The 15,440-nt window shown below is 42.2% G+C and overlaps 1 protein-coding gene across 1 annotated transcript in view; it reads left to right on the forward strand.

Annotated features, from left to right (window-relative positions):
- Positions 1-15,440, forward strand: part of LOC136715880 (pro-neuregulin-3, membrane-bound isoform) — a 292,007-nt gene that overhangs the window by 245,644 nt on the left and 30,923 nt on the right. The window contains exon 4 of the mRNA XM_066693280.1: positions 9,391-9,417. Coding sequence (XP_066549377.1) covers positions 9,391-9,417 — 27 coding nt within the window. The remainder of the gene's footprint in view (positions 1-9,390; positions 9,418-15,440) is intronic.

The following is a 15,440-nucleotide window of genomic DNA, read 5'->3' on the forward strand; positions in this document are numbered from 1 at the left end:
GAGAAAAAACCCTACATATTGGATTGTTAACTTAATCTCAGGGACCAGTACTTCTTATTAAACCCAGTGGCCTTTAAAATCTGAATGAATTCCTGGGGCTCTTTTTCTTTTGGATGCAGTGAGTGTCTCGGGCTGGCCTCTCGCTCAGTATAACAGTAGCAGGAAATGCTAGGCTTTCCAAGGTTTTATCGAACACTGTGGTGCAAGAGGGCCTGGTCTTGATTTAAAAAAACGATAAAACGTCAACGTTAGGGCACTGAAGTCTTTCTTCATAATGAGTATAGCTTTATTATTTATATTTATTTTAGACTGATTTTATGTTGAACAGCATATGCACTACATTTAAGGAGCCGAACTGAGCTTTGGTAACTGTGGGTCTGGGATTCACTCGACTAGCTTTCATCAGAGATGACACTTCAACAACATTTAGTAGTGTCACACTTCATTTTTGTCCCCAGCCTGGCATGGCAGCGGTAAGAAGACAGACTTAGCTTTTCACTGGCACCAGGCAGACAGTGTGAACCAGGCAGCTAGTGCTCGAGTCAATGAATGCTCGGTTTCCCATCTAGGAACTTTAATAACCCATTGATCTTTTGGTTTGGGAGCGCAGTGTGCAGACAAGACTGACAACAGCAAGGACAGGTAATCTAGGAGATGCTGCCCTACAGGCAACCAGAGGCCCGAGCTAATAAATGTAAGGGTCTCCTGTTCGATAGAGAGGGCTAATGAAATAAATGCTAATCTGGTGGAAGGCGCTTCCCGGGCCACTCATACACCTGTCTCCACCTGAATATGAAGAGCGGTAAATAGAGGTGCATGGTCCGTGAAATGGAAGATTGCTCATATTACAGTGAAGCGGAGACGTGCCACCCTCCCGGGGAACGCGGGCAGCCGTCATGGCACAGAGCACGGGCAGGCGGCCTTGTCAGAAACAGGCCACGCAACTCCCAAGGACAACGGAGATCAGATGCAAGCAAAACAGGGCAGGACCTGAGGCAGACAGTTTAACAGTAGGCCGATATTTCATTTTAGAAACTGAACACTGGGACTTTTTAATCAGTTTCATCATCGCATTGCAAACATCTGTACTTTCATGTTCGGCATTTCCTGAGTGCAAGGAAACGGTGGCGAGCCAGCTTGTTAATTGACAAGGATTAAAACGACTTTCTGAAGGGGGCAAGGGCTTAAAAAGGACTAGTTTTGACCTCTGTCAGACACGATTTGCATAACAATTCCAAATTAGAGTATTTAAAAAAATATAGAATACATAAAAAAAGAATCAATTCAAAAATAGTAGTTAATGTCTTTGAGGGGGAATATACATATAGACAAGAGGAACCATAATGGGCCTTAATTGCAAAGAAGTGCGTTTTGAGTATTGCTTTTTTAACCTAATTAAATGAATCACAGTGTAAATTCGAGCTGGATGTGAAGGGAGAGGTAATTCTGGGCCTGGAAGCTTTTCAAAAACCAGCCCAGTGTTCCTTTGTTCTGTACCTTTTCAGTCAATCGGTATCCAGCTACCCACCGTGCCCTTCTCAAGTGAAACAGCAAGGAATGTGCTCCTATTTAGCCCTCATCATTGCCTTTGCCACACATCTAACAGAAAGAGCTCAAATGTATTAAGTGCAACAAAAGATGAATATAGCGCTGTTTACATCAAAGTCGGCCCAGAGCTGGATGTTTTGGCTCAAGTCTGTAACATTTCAGGGGCGCCAATTCACTCCATGACAACACGATGCTTAGTGGAATCATAGGTGGCAGAAAGCTCTAGGAAAGCAGCGACAGATGCTGGTCAATTCCAAATCATGAAGATACACCAATTTGAGGCCGGATTCATTGTAGATGCAGCTTGCAACTGGTGCTGGCTTGAATTAGCTTTTATTGCGGGTATTATGGATGGATGCATAAAGGCTTGTATACCACCAGTTGGGAGTGATCAGGAAATACTCTCAATCAGTGTGTGCAGCAGGAGTCAACCCTCAGGAAATAGAGTCAAATAGATGTGTTTGTGAACATGTCTTTGTATTGGATTCCTCCCCTTTCCTTTACCGTTTAATACCTCTTTGGGGTGAGGGCAGATATAGACATAGGGGTTTATTTGATAGAAAACAGATGGTATTGTCTTGATACCAGGCAATTCTACACAGCTGAGATTAAATCTTTGCAAAGGTAGTATTTGTTTTGCTGCACAGTGCTTTACTACATAGGTTTCTGTTTCACATTTACATAATCTAAACTGCTAACTTGACTTAACTTAACTTGACGGTCAGACCTAGTCAGGGCCTCTTACCTTGGAAGGCGGAAGACGTGGTGTCCACGGCCTTGCTCCGCTACCTGGTTTCCACGGCAACCACATCTAGACACAACATGGGAAGTCTGAGACAGTGAGGGACTGAGCCAAGGACACCCCTGCAACTGGGCATTGTCACACTGTGCTACAGAAGGTGTTGCTACTGCAGTATTCCTCTTTGTTTGAAATATGGATTCCACACTGAGGAAACGCATACATTTCACTGGGAGTCCATTCAGCTCACCTTTAATCATTAAATGGTTCGAAGCAAGCAGGATCAAATACTAGTGAATATCCTGCTGACTGAAAGTCCAGCAATGGAGTGACGTGGAGTGACATCAATCTGTCAAGACTGCCTTCCCCAGTTATGAAATATATCATATAAGAACGGGCTCTCAGCCTCTTAGCTCTTAGTTTCACTTTAGCTCAATTCAATCAACTGATCCAGGTCTCGCACTCACTTCGTGGAGCCCTGCAATGTCTTCAGACTTTTATCCCTACCAAGTTCCCATTTACTTAATTGGTCTGATTATCTAAGTAACTGGACATATTAACATGAGCATGCTTGACCCAGAAATAATAAAACTATGACCAAAAGTCCAATTACAAAATGAATCTGCATCTTGAAGCTTGGGGCTGGTGCATCATTGAATTACACAAACAATTATGCAGAATATGGCATTTTCTATTGGGAACAATGGGGCAATTTCACTTTTGCAGTGTGCTCATTTTACTGTGGCAAGGCTGTACAATACTGAATAAAGCAATTATAGGGCAGCATCTGCTGTGCGGCATCGGGAGGAGGCGTTCTCGATTTCCTGACATCCCTGGCTGCACTGGGTTCAGTTGGCGCCCAGAACGCCACGCTCTCTCCAGGAAAGGGGAAGACGGAGAAATCTAAATTTTTCTGCGGATTCGCAAGAGAGCTTAGGGATTGGGAAACAGGGCCGAAAACAAATTGAAGCAGGGAGAGAAAAAAAAGCTAGCAGGTAGCAAATATTTTGACTTCCAACTTCCTCGGCATGAGAAGGTTTGCCCAGCCAGATATTGTGTTTTGTGCCGTATGTGGATAAGATGATTGAGCGGCTGCATGTGGGACTGATGCTCACAGGCAGACAAAGAAGAGGTGACAGACACTTCGAAAGGCTGAAGACAGTAGGTGCACAGTCAGGGAGTGAGAAAGACGCTGCATCGGGATTGGCCAGCTTGGACTAAAATACTGCTGCCTCAGACCCAGCAAAGTTGAGCTACATTCTATTGTTTTTGCATGTGTTCTGTGCTTAGCTTTTAGAGCTGGAGCAAAACATTTTCTGTGATACCAATCCCAAAGCAGTAGAACACTATATAATAAGGGTACAAACATACATTTTTCCAGTTAATAATGATACAATTAAATCCCTTCAAATCTGATGTTCCTTTCTGTCCTGTTACATAGTACACATAAAATAATTCCACAATATAGCCATGATAAAAGCATTAACTCGTGCCCACGATATAAGTTAATTGTTCCCACAAGATATTAAATCATTCACATGATTTAATTACTTTTTCGCTCATGTTCCTGCCCAGATTTATATAATCAGACAGACAGATCTACATGTGATACCTGTGATAGAGCAAATGACAAAGCTGTTTCTGGCAGATGCTGCAGGCTGCCTCGGAGCTCTGGGCAGTGCCATAGAATGAGACCACGTCTCTGCTATCTCTCTTTGGCAGGGCTGTGTGTGTCTATGTGTGTGCGTGCATGTGCATGTGTGTGTGTGTGTGTGTTTGTTGCTTCCCTGCTGTTGAGTGTTGGTGCTGAAATCATTCGCAGTCACTCACTCACTCACTCAATCACAGCGGCTTCCCAATCCAGCAGGAGGCAGATGGCAAGAAATGAATTCAAATGATCTGCCGGCCCAGATGAACAACTGGTCAATCTCTCATATTCACCGACACAGCAGGCTTCAATCATTCATTTAACGAAGGCTCCTGTGATAAAAGGGCCAGATTTACAGACACATTTCTGTCTCTCCAGTGCGAGAACAGTAGAAATGTTCAGTACCAACTGTTTTGGGGGGTATTTTTTTCAGCTCTTACCAAATTCCTCAACCTTCAGAATTATAAGTGGATAGTGGTAACAGTTTATAGTGATGTGTTGATACAGAATAAGGAAAATAACATGAATGGATGTGAATGGATAGCTTTTTTCAATATGTGTCGATATATATATATATATATATATATATAATGTATGCTGTATAGGAAAGAAATGTCTTACAAAAGGGTTACCAAAAACAATATCTTCACTTGCGACTTATTTTCCTCATTTGTTTCCTGATGCCATTGGGGTGCACTTTTGATTGACTCTGCAGCAGGACAATGTGTAGAGACCTGCGTCTTGATTTCTTCACAGCACAGAGACATGCTTGCTGAGCTTAGCATGTGTCCTGCTTTGAATTGGCCTGCATTGACTGAGCAAGTAGAAGTTGTTAAGACTTTTAAATACCGTACCAGATCTGCCATCTGAAATTTCCCCAACCGGTAAAAAAATAACACCAAAGATTGTCTGCACTTTTGCATAGACATGCCTGCAACAGACATGTAAGACAATAGCAATGGACACGTGCCAGATTTGATGATATAAAACAGCTGGTTGTAGATAAAGTGTGCCCACTCATACTCCAACTGGGAGCAAAGGATGAGGAAAGCCAGGGTGACCAGCAAGTTGGAAATTACAACATATTCAGGAGTCAGCAAGGGATGGGGGGTACAGAAAACAGGGCAGATTTATTTCGACTCATTCTGCAGACCTCTGGGTTGCCACTGTTGCTGTTTTTGTCAGAAGCCCAGTCAGTGTGCAGCAGCAGCAGCAATCCCGCCCCAAAGCCCAACCCCTCCATCCCTCTCACATCACACCGGGATGTCAACGAGAAATCTCATTATCTCCCCTGCCATATTGTACTTACTGGGTCCGTGCGTTTGTACCGCCATTAACCAGAAAAGGCAGTAGAGAACAACAAAAAAAACAACAACAAAAAACATCCCCCTACAGGGATGTGCAATGAATGGAGCTTTATTCCAATTCAAATAAATATGCAAATGTGCTCAGTCTCATTGTTCATTTGAATTGCGAAATTCTAATGTGGATTGCCCTGTGGGAGGTATAAACCCTCTCAAGTAGATACAATTTAATAAATAACAGATCAGGATACTGTCTTTTTTTTCCTTCCCCCTTTCAACTGGTTTAATTTATTTCCTTCCGTTCTTCACACGTTTGAATGGCAGTGAAACAGGATAATGGGTGTTAATTTCACTGTGGATCCAAGTGTGGCAGTTCTTGTGGCACCTGGGGGTCTTCATATCACCTCCTGACGTGGAGAAACAGGTCAGATTGAACTGTCTTCTGGCTCTCTGGCTGAGTCTTCTGCGCTGATCATTTTAATTGGAATTACTCCTGAGTTAGTTTGTGCAAAGATGTGATTTTTTACAGTCAGCTTAGGCTGTAAGAATATGAGTTTGCCTGTTAACAGTGTTTATCACCTCCATCAGACAATATTGAAATACTGTAGGTGTTAAAAAAAAATATATAGATTTAAGAATTGGAGAATACGACATAATTGTGTTTTTGAGGAAAACTGAGCAGCAGAATTGTAGTAGAGAGGAGAGTCTTCAGTTGTTCCTCAGCCTCTATGACACACACCATTAACCAGCCTCTCTCTCATCAACATTGCCTGCTTGCTTTGTTTTTCTATTTTATCTCTTAACTTATCAGCTACTGGTAATAATCAGAAAATAATGTTGTCTTAGGAAGTTTTATGGAGTTGATTAGTGTAACTTTCTGTTTTGTTTGTTTTTTGGAAACTTTTTTTTTGCAGAGTTCTGCAGATCTGGTGCCAAAATTCCACTTGTTTCAACTGCCTTACTTCTACAAAGACTGCAAAAGTGCTTCTCGTGATGTTGTCTGCCATCCTCAAATATGGCTAGACTCGTGTTCCTCATGCCCTTAGGCCCTGCTGTTTAGCTCAGCCATTTAGAGGGAAAAAAAGCCTTGATGAGCACTTTAGAACTACTTTTCTTAAATTAAAACTCTGGAGACTCGGGTCACGCACAGAGGACAGCCCTCTTGTATTCTTTCTTAACTCTCAGTTTATACCATCGTTTGACAATCATTTATACACAGAATCTGGTGAACAAGAATTCCCTATATAGGGAAACATGCAAGCAAATCTATTTTAGAAACACTGCTATTTGTAGTCTAGGACTGGTTATTATTATTGGGTAACACGTAAATGTGGCAAAAGTCAAGGTTGATATCGTATATTTTTTATTTGTGTGCAGGTGTTGATGTTTTTTTTTAATCAAAATCAAAATCCATTTTTGGAAGTTAGAATGTAAGAGTGGATACGGGTTATCTTGTCAGTTGATTGAGTGAAGCAATGCAGCTTTTATTTGTGTAGCGTTGGTAATATTGCATCTGAGACCGTGACCTTAATAAGTACAAGAGTTTAAGTAAAGCCTTTTATTATTTTTTGTTTGTCCTCCAGCAAACCACTGTGAAGATATTCTGGGTTAACCATTCACAAACCACGTTCAGACGAGTGTGTAACGCCAAGCACAACCTGGAGCAGACACTATAGGGCCTATGGGAGACACTTCCATAGAGGGGTGATACATAGTGATGACGTTATGTTTGTGGGGAAGGGGGTTGGTGCTCATTGTAATATGTCCTGCTTGTGTGCAATTAGATACTTGAATGCCATGGGGCTGTAGCAATGTGTGTAAGGATGGGGGAGGAATCTTCCCTGCAGCCGCATTTCACCCCACCACCGCAAGAACATTTGTTTGCTTTGTGTCCTCTGCCCACTCGGTCCTCACCCCGAGACGCGCCTCAGCTTCGGAGGCGATTAAGTACATTCAAATTGATATGGCTTTGCACCTTAACACTCTTGCCTCTGACGATTACAAGCACTGAGTAACCAGACAGTATCCTATCTCCTAGTCACGGATCTCACTTGTCACATTTATCCACTGTGTTCCCCTGCTCTGCGTTCCCTTCGCTAGCTGACTCAACTCACAACGCAGTGAGGCAACACCGTTCTGTCAGCACTGCTATCTCGACTGGCTGACGATCTGTGCTGGCCCGTCTTTCCCTTCTTTATTATCACCACTGTGAAACAAGGCCAGTGAACACGCTGTATTGCCTGTACCTCCCTCTAATCTGCCCGGCTCCGTGAGTTATTATACCTGTAATCAATGTGTAACACAAGCATCTGTGCTAGCTTATGCTGACCAGAGCTGTCTATTTTGTAGTTGTTTTTATGTTTTATGTTTTATTAAATCCCTGAATGTCCCCTTATTGAATCCGTAACACCAGCTACACTGGGACTCACTGTGCGATTCTGAAGTTCTTCAATCTGCCCTACTTTCGCTAGGAGATTAGCATAGCAGCTCTCACACACTCCATCTTTGTCTGCCTGGCTGTTTCTGCATTAATAAAAAATCAAACTTGTTTTTTTTTCCTTTCTTTAAAAAAAAAAACAGGAACTGCCTTCAGCGTTATTATCCTGTTGGTTTTCAAAGCCGATGTGTGCAGAGCGATTTTCAGTGGTAGTGTCAGTGATAAGAAAAAGAGGGAATGCCTTCCGTTGTGTGGTAATTAGAGCTGTTGCCTTTTTTATTCCCTCCTGATCAATTAGTGATAAAGAAGATGAAAATTAAAAAAACAAGATGGGCCCATTCTACCCGCCATGCCCATTTCGGCATCAGTAGAGGCATGTAGCTCTCAAGAGAGTTTAAAAGTATTTGCCCAATGCCTCACCATGTAATCTCCATGTGTTACATGTCATAATGTGGTAAATATAGTTTTGTCTTGTTGTTAACCTTTGTAAGTCGTCTCAGATGAAAGAAGCATCTGTCAAGTGAAATTAAAATGGTAAGACAATCAATATTTGGCTCAACACCGGGCGGGTTGTGGCTTGGCACCTTATTTCAGAAGTTTGCTAGTCATTGGGCAGAAGCGTTGAGAGAGAGCTGGATGATTTGATAATGGTTGTGCAGGGGCTTCTCTGAAAGAATGTCAGGGCGCTATGTAATATTTGTTTACTGAGACATGTTTGAGGTACCAAGCAGAGTAAAAGACAACAGTCCAGCACTGTGTGTACAGATCTGTGACATTGTGCCTACAATGCTGTTGAGTCCACAGCTTTAATTATTCAAAGCACACAGGACTGCACTGCACTGCTCCGCGGCCTCAACTGTCTCTTGTCAAAATACCTTTTCTGAGCCAGACCAATGGTTCATGCTGGCACTGGAAACCTAGTTTTGGAAGCCTGGTGGCAGGAACGTATTACTCCATCTTTCATATTTATGTATTCCATGGTTCCATACTTTAGTCTGCCATCATTTCTCTTTATTCAATCTCCTCGTCTGACAAACGCATCCACTTTATTGCCGTTTAAGATGTGCCTTGTAAGACAGTTGCTGTTTCCCCTTTTATACTGATACCCAGAACACATGCAACCGACTCTGCGTGACGAGCAGAGGACTCACAGTTCCACCTAACACTGTGAATCACGGTGGGTAGGGCCCTCCAGGACGCTGGGCTCTCCCCCACACAATCCCAGTGGCTCTCATCCACTTCGGTGTGATAGATCCTGACATTACAACTGCAGCTGGCGCAGTGTATAATGTTACCTACAATATTAAACACACGGCTCCGTGCCTTCCACGCTGTAGCTACATGCAAGCTCTGCACTCCATAGTAAATTAATTACAGTGGTCAGAGCCATGGTCTCATGGTACCTTGTCTTTTTTTAATACTGGGAAATATGCTTATGCCCACGTAAAGCCCGGGATGATTCGGAAGAGTTCAGGTTGCTGACTTGCTGTTTATCTTTTTCACACAGCTACATTAATTAAGGCACACTATTATACACTGATGTATGTAAACCTACACCTTCACAGATTTACAGAGCAACCAAGGGGGGAGCAAAGCTCTACACCAGGGAGTTGTCCTCTGCTTCCATTGGGCAGCCTGCAGAAATGTATGCTGTTAGATTGTTTGTCTAACTGTGTCTCTCTCTCTTTTTCTCTCTCTCTCTCTGACGGAGCAGCAGACCACTTGGGTATCGAATTCATGGGTAAGAAAAACTCTTCTACTTTTTGTTCTGTGATGACTCAGAGCTGTTGTAGTTCAGAGGAGCACGAGGGACTGAGATTCACATGCCCTCGTTCTACGCTGGCCACAGCTAATGAAGTATGAAGTCAAACATCAGGAAACATGGGGGGGGGGGGGGGCGTGGCAGGGGTACAGTGCCTTGTATTAAACCCAGTAGCTGCAATGCAGGGAATGACCTGCTCACAAGTCTCACGCTTAAATATCCCCATTGTACCACAGGCAAACAGGGTAATTTAGTGCCCCTGCCTATATGATACATCTCTCTCCCTGAAGCACTGGTCTGTTCCCCTACCTCAGGTCTCCTCAGGAACCTTCTCCAATAAGGTTTGTCTGGAAGAGGCAGTGAACTATCTGCCAAAGAAAGTTCCTCAATTGACTCGCCTGCCCTCGACTGAAAGTATGAGTTGCTTCCCTGGTGTGTGGTTCCTGTGCTGTTAAAACACTACATGCTTAGGGGGGCGGGACAGTTTTGCACACAAAACACAGCACCAAAAAAATCACTTCACTAGATTAGCCCTGCAGGATCTGGAGAATGTGTTGAATTCCCATTCCCGGAGTTAAGAAACAGATGCCACTAGAGATTTTCACCCACATACCATCAGTCAGAAGATCTGCAGAGTATTCTCTGAAACATTGGTGTTGGTAACACACGTTTCAGCGTCTCTTCACTTCACAGTTGTCGTTTTTTTTATATTTTATGTTTTGCCTCTGTCTCTGTCTCTCTGTCTCTCTCTCTCCCTCACTCTGCCTTTCACTTTCTATCTCTCTAAGGCTCTTATACCCCCAGGAGTGCACAGGCAAAAAATCAGAGCCGACAGTTGAGGGAGATGTTCAGATCCATTCTTAAACAGTCTTAAACTTCACATAGGGTGCTGAAGTTGTGAGAGTTTTAACAGCAAAACAGAAAAGGTTTTGTTACAGGATCAGCTGGCACTGACTTTTTGCAGACATCCAGCACTAGAGCTTTTGATCTTTAAGAAAAGAAGAAAAAAAGTTCTTGGACATTGCTGAGGTCAGACATAATGAACACGTAAAAGAAAAATTGAGTCAGAACACCTCTCTCTCTTTCTTTCTCACCCCTTCTCTCTCTCACAATGCTCTGAGGGGTTGTTCTCACCTCCGAATATTAATGCATGGTGGTCTCCATGGAAACATTGAGCAGTTGGAGACAGCGAAGGAGATTTATACTGTTGGCACGGTAACCAGCGGCATGCCTGCACACCGGCCCCTCCCGCTGTCGCTCATTAGTTTGCCCGTGTGAGGAGACGGGTTTCGGGACAATCTCTCTGGATGGCATGTGAGGATGTGTGCTGCTCAGTAAATAGTGATGACAGGTTGTACACATGTGGGATTGTACAGGAAATAGGGAAGTGTATTTACTTCACTTGAACGAATATTGCACTGTGGTCATGGAGTTTCATGGGTTTGCTGAAGACATTCCCACAGAGTGGGCAACAAAGGGTTGTTTATCTCTCCTTCGTGTCTAATGGAGTGCTACGCCTTCTGTAAATTATTTTAATCTGTGAAGCAATCAGTGGCTACCTTGAGAAAGGACGCAATACCAAATACATAGAAATATATACTTACTGGAAATCGGCACTCTGATTTCATTTTAAGAGTGGGGATCTGGAGAAAGAAAACTAGCATTCTATATCATTGCAAATTCTTCCATTGTTATGGCAGAGGGCAATGTAAAACACCCTGTATGATTCAGAAGACCACCATGTGCTCCTTATACCAAGGCACTTAGATATACGCTGCTGTATACATTTATGCATTGGATGTCAACGCTATCATGGCACAACGCTATCAGCCATAACACTATTGATTTTTAAACAGAGCTAACGGGACACCGCTTACATTAGAAGATGGAGGTCAGATCGTTTTCAGAGATGGAACTTGTATACAGTAATGTGCTGTCAAGCAGTATTTCAGACTTTTAGACTCCAGGTACGGTGACCAAATTACCTTTTCACCCCTGGCAAGCCTTTTAGCAACAGAAATTTGACAGTGGCCTGAAAGGACTTAACTCCGAACGCCCTAAGCAGCTTTAATAGAAATATAATCTTATATTGGATACATTTTCTTTGTATTCCTTTTTTCTTTCTGTGTATTTTAATATTCCCCCATTTTCTCAATTTAAGCTCTTTGTAAATATAATTTAGACTGAAATAATATAATTGAAAACCTAAATGCAAAATTTCAGAACATCGTAAGATCAAAGCCAGCGAGGTTTGGGAAAGCCGGGCCGGGGGGTTCAGAGACAGATGGAATTTGCAATGTCTCCCTGATCTCCTCACTGAGTTCCCTTCTCTTGTCTTTTTCTCCTTGACAAGAACATTGACAACTCATTGGCATTGTTGACCTTTAGCATTTTTTGGGTGAATGATACTGACTGGCAGTCATTCTGGTTCCTGCTTCAACATGATTAAAATCTCAGTGAAGGACCAATTTGGATCAGTTCTGTTTTACTTTTTTTGATGTAGCCACTAGGTGAATTTCAGAATTATTCAGTAACCAACAAAGGAACCATGAAGACAGGTGGCACACATTAGTGGAATTTATAATTGAATTTCGGGAGTAAACACCCCCCGATTCCACCTACCCATCTCCGCTCGGCAATCTATATATACCGGCTTCTAATGCACACCCCCAGTGTTCATCATTTCGCATCCCACCTCACCTTCACTTTTTACTTCTTTGGCTCTGCTGCTCAAACCACTTCAGCAACTCAGAATTAGTTTAATCTTACAGTGGAAGGGAGTAAAAAAGCGTGGAAGTGCCCTGGTGATCTGACCGTAGTGCAGTGCTCTTCTGCCCTGGTCCTGGTAGTCATTTAGTGATACAGTTCACCCTGAATCTCAAGTTTCTTAAGAAGGAGTTTAAGTTTATTGATATATGGTCATGGAAGGCTGAAGGGTGTTCAGGTTGTACTGGAAATTGTCAAAATGACCGAAAACACAGGTTTAATTGATAACAATGTAATGTTTCCACTTTTTCAGGGTGATTTATAAAGCCTCCTGATTGGGGCTCTGCAGGGCTAGGGTTGACCCCTCTCGCCCTGGTATTTACAGTGTACTTTTCTTGGTCCAGCTTTTTCCGGATATTCAATTCCAATTTGTATCTCACAAGCCAGTTTAGACACATACCATTCAAATGACGACTGACTGAAACCTGGTTTCCAGGTGAGCCCTCGCACGCAAACACAAGTAAGATGTCAGTGCTTAAAGCTTTTCATTTGCCTGGGGTATAATGTGCTTCCTTTTGATCTGCTTGACTTTGCAAGATAAGATAGAAGTCAACTTTTTATTTTTTATGTGCACTTTTGCTTGCTGTCACGTTCCTGTTTACTCCGTCTGTTCTCTGCGTGAGTGGCCTAGTTGAGATATTTCACATCTTCAAAGCATTAATAAATAACCTGCTGTTAATGTGTGGTTTTCCCTGTTCACTGTCCCCAGAAGAGCATAGTACCAACAATCTTAGAGTTTCCTGTCAACGTTTGTATTCGTTCCCATGATTGTATTGTTGTGCTCATCAGAGCAACTTCATTCAATATAGTGATCAATCGATCAATCAATAAGTCTCTTTATTTTACCAGGTACAAGTTAATGGAGAACATGTTCCTATTGACAGTGATTGTCAGATTAATTCATAATGACGTTTCACAAGCGGTAGCTACACACAGATCTATTACAGGAAGCTCGAAGTCCATGAAATACATTAAATAAAACATCAATTTTTACCCCCTTCTGCAAACCTGGCAGGTGTTAATTTAGTCATGAGGACCTGCACACTAAAGACAATAAACTACACAGGAACAACATCAATGGCTACAGGGTACCTTGGAATTACATTTCAGGGTTATAGTCTACTGCAAAATCAATGACTTGTATAAATAGAATTGGGGGGTAAAATTAATCCTTTTACTGTTTTCACATCATCTGTTTTGATTTAAGTTTTTGGGGGGGAGTAATCTTATTAAAACATCTTCATGAGCATCAATACTCACTTAAAAAGCCTCAACATGTTTTAGTTTTTTTCCATATGAACGACCTAGTAGACAGAAATCCCAGTGAAATCTTGTGAAATCCCAGTTTGTCAGGGCCAAACCAATCTGTTTAGGTTCCTAATCCCAACACAGTCTGTGCTAGGACACATAATCCTGGACCTCTTCAGGAGATGAGAGAGGCAACAGTTACCTGTGATGTCAGTTAGCAGATCGCAAGTCTCTCTTCTGAACGCTGTGTGGTTATTCTCACTACCCAACAGATCAGAGAGCTTGTTGAGGGGGAATCAAAGGCCTTTTGCTCAGGATATGGACATTTCATGTTTTCTTTCTGAAGTGCTTTTGACATCCGTGTGTCAGGGTGCATCCTAAATGCCCTGTGTTTTTGTACAATAAGAGGTCTCATTTAAGATATCTGTTTGATAGGATGACAACTTAATACATTGGCCCCTTTTCTTTAGATTACTTCCAGGCCCAGGAATAAGTAGGCTGTGACTTATTATCGCTCCTGCTTTTAATATGACAGGGATTGGCAGTAATGAAAGCTGGCATGCTATCAGAGTTGTCCATTTATCTTGCCAAAAGTCATGTCATTAGAGATCCCGTTTGAGTTCTTCCTATACCACACCTCCAGGTGTTTATTTTAAGGCCATTTATACATGCATTAGAACCAAAATAGTAACACTGAACACTTAGAAAGGGTCCTCAACATTGCCTGTTTCTTTCTGCTTCTTCAAAAGAGCTTGGACAGCACATCTGGAAACCCCTGTCTGCCTTCAAATGTCTGCCTGGGAGAGACCTTGCTGATGCAGTAGAACTACCTTGTGTCTTGTTGCTGTGCTCAGTCTTGCCATGGTGTATGACGTTTGACAGTAAACTGTCTTCAGCAACCTCACCTTGTTAGCTTTAGTCTGGCTGTTCCTCACCCAGTTTTATTCCTCCTACACAGCTGTTTCTGTTTCAGTTCATAATTGTGTTTCAACCTACATATTGAATTGATGATCATTAGCACCTGTTTGTTATAATTGTTTAATCATACACCTGACTATATGCCTACAAAATCCCTGACCTTGTGCAATTGTACCTAGAAGAACCATGCTGTGTTGAAGGTTGTTTTGGTCACACCAAATTTTGATTTGATGTAGATTTTTCTTCTGTTCACTCACTTTGCATTTAGTTAATTGATAAATATAATCTATTAACATGTCTATTTTTGAAAGCATTCTTACTTTACGGCATTTTTTCACACATGCCTAAAACATTTGCACAGTACAGTATATATGCCTTTGGTCTAAATATAATAAGTATACTATGGCCAGTTACTACACGGTTATTAAGACTGTGAATACATTGTGGTAATTTATTGTAGGTTATAAGCAATGTATAAATGGACACTGTGTACCCTACTCTAAGGATACTCTATTCTCTCACTATCTTATTCATTTTAAAGTCCCACCTCCCTTTTGTAATGTTTTTCTCTTCTACCGGCATGTTCCCCACTCCCTGTTTGCGTCCCTGTTTTGCTTGCCGTCTAACTCAGATATTCCTCGGCAAATCCTGCAAAATTGGCCATTTTCACGGCTCCAAACTGCCTGACACCTCTGACAACATATGACACTGAGCCGGGAGAGTGAGAGCGAGACAGAGACGGAGGCAGACAGAGAAGCAGAGTCCATTAAGGCATTGACACACGGCATCATGTGTCTGTCCCAGCAGTTTGCTCCCTTGGTTATGGATTAGCTCGATTTAACATAGTGTCACTTCTTCTCCCAGCATATTCTGCTCCTAATCCTTTTCATGCAGAATAGGAAGGAAATATTTTTTATAACTTTTTTTTTCCTGTGCGTTTCACACACAATGCTTTGCAATACAGTCACATATACAATATTAAGTATGCCCATCATCTCCAGAGACCAGATCATCACTTTATATTTGTGTAAATACAATGATGGATATATGCAAGCTTTGTTTCTATGCTG

Source organism: Amia ocellicauda, chromosome 20 (genome assembly GCF_036373705.1).
Source record: "Amia ocellicauda isolate fAmiCal2 chromosome 20, fAmiCal2.hap1, whole genome shotgun sequence".
NCBI lineage: Eukaryota > Metazoa > Chordata > Actinopteri > Amiiformes > Amiidae > Amia > Amia ocellicauda.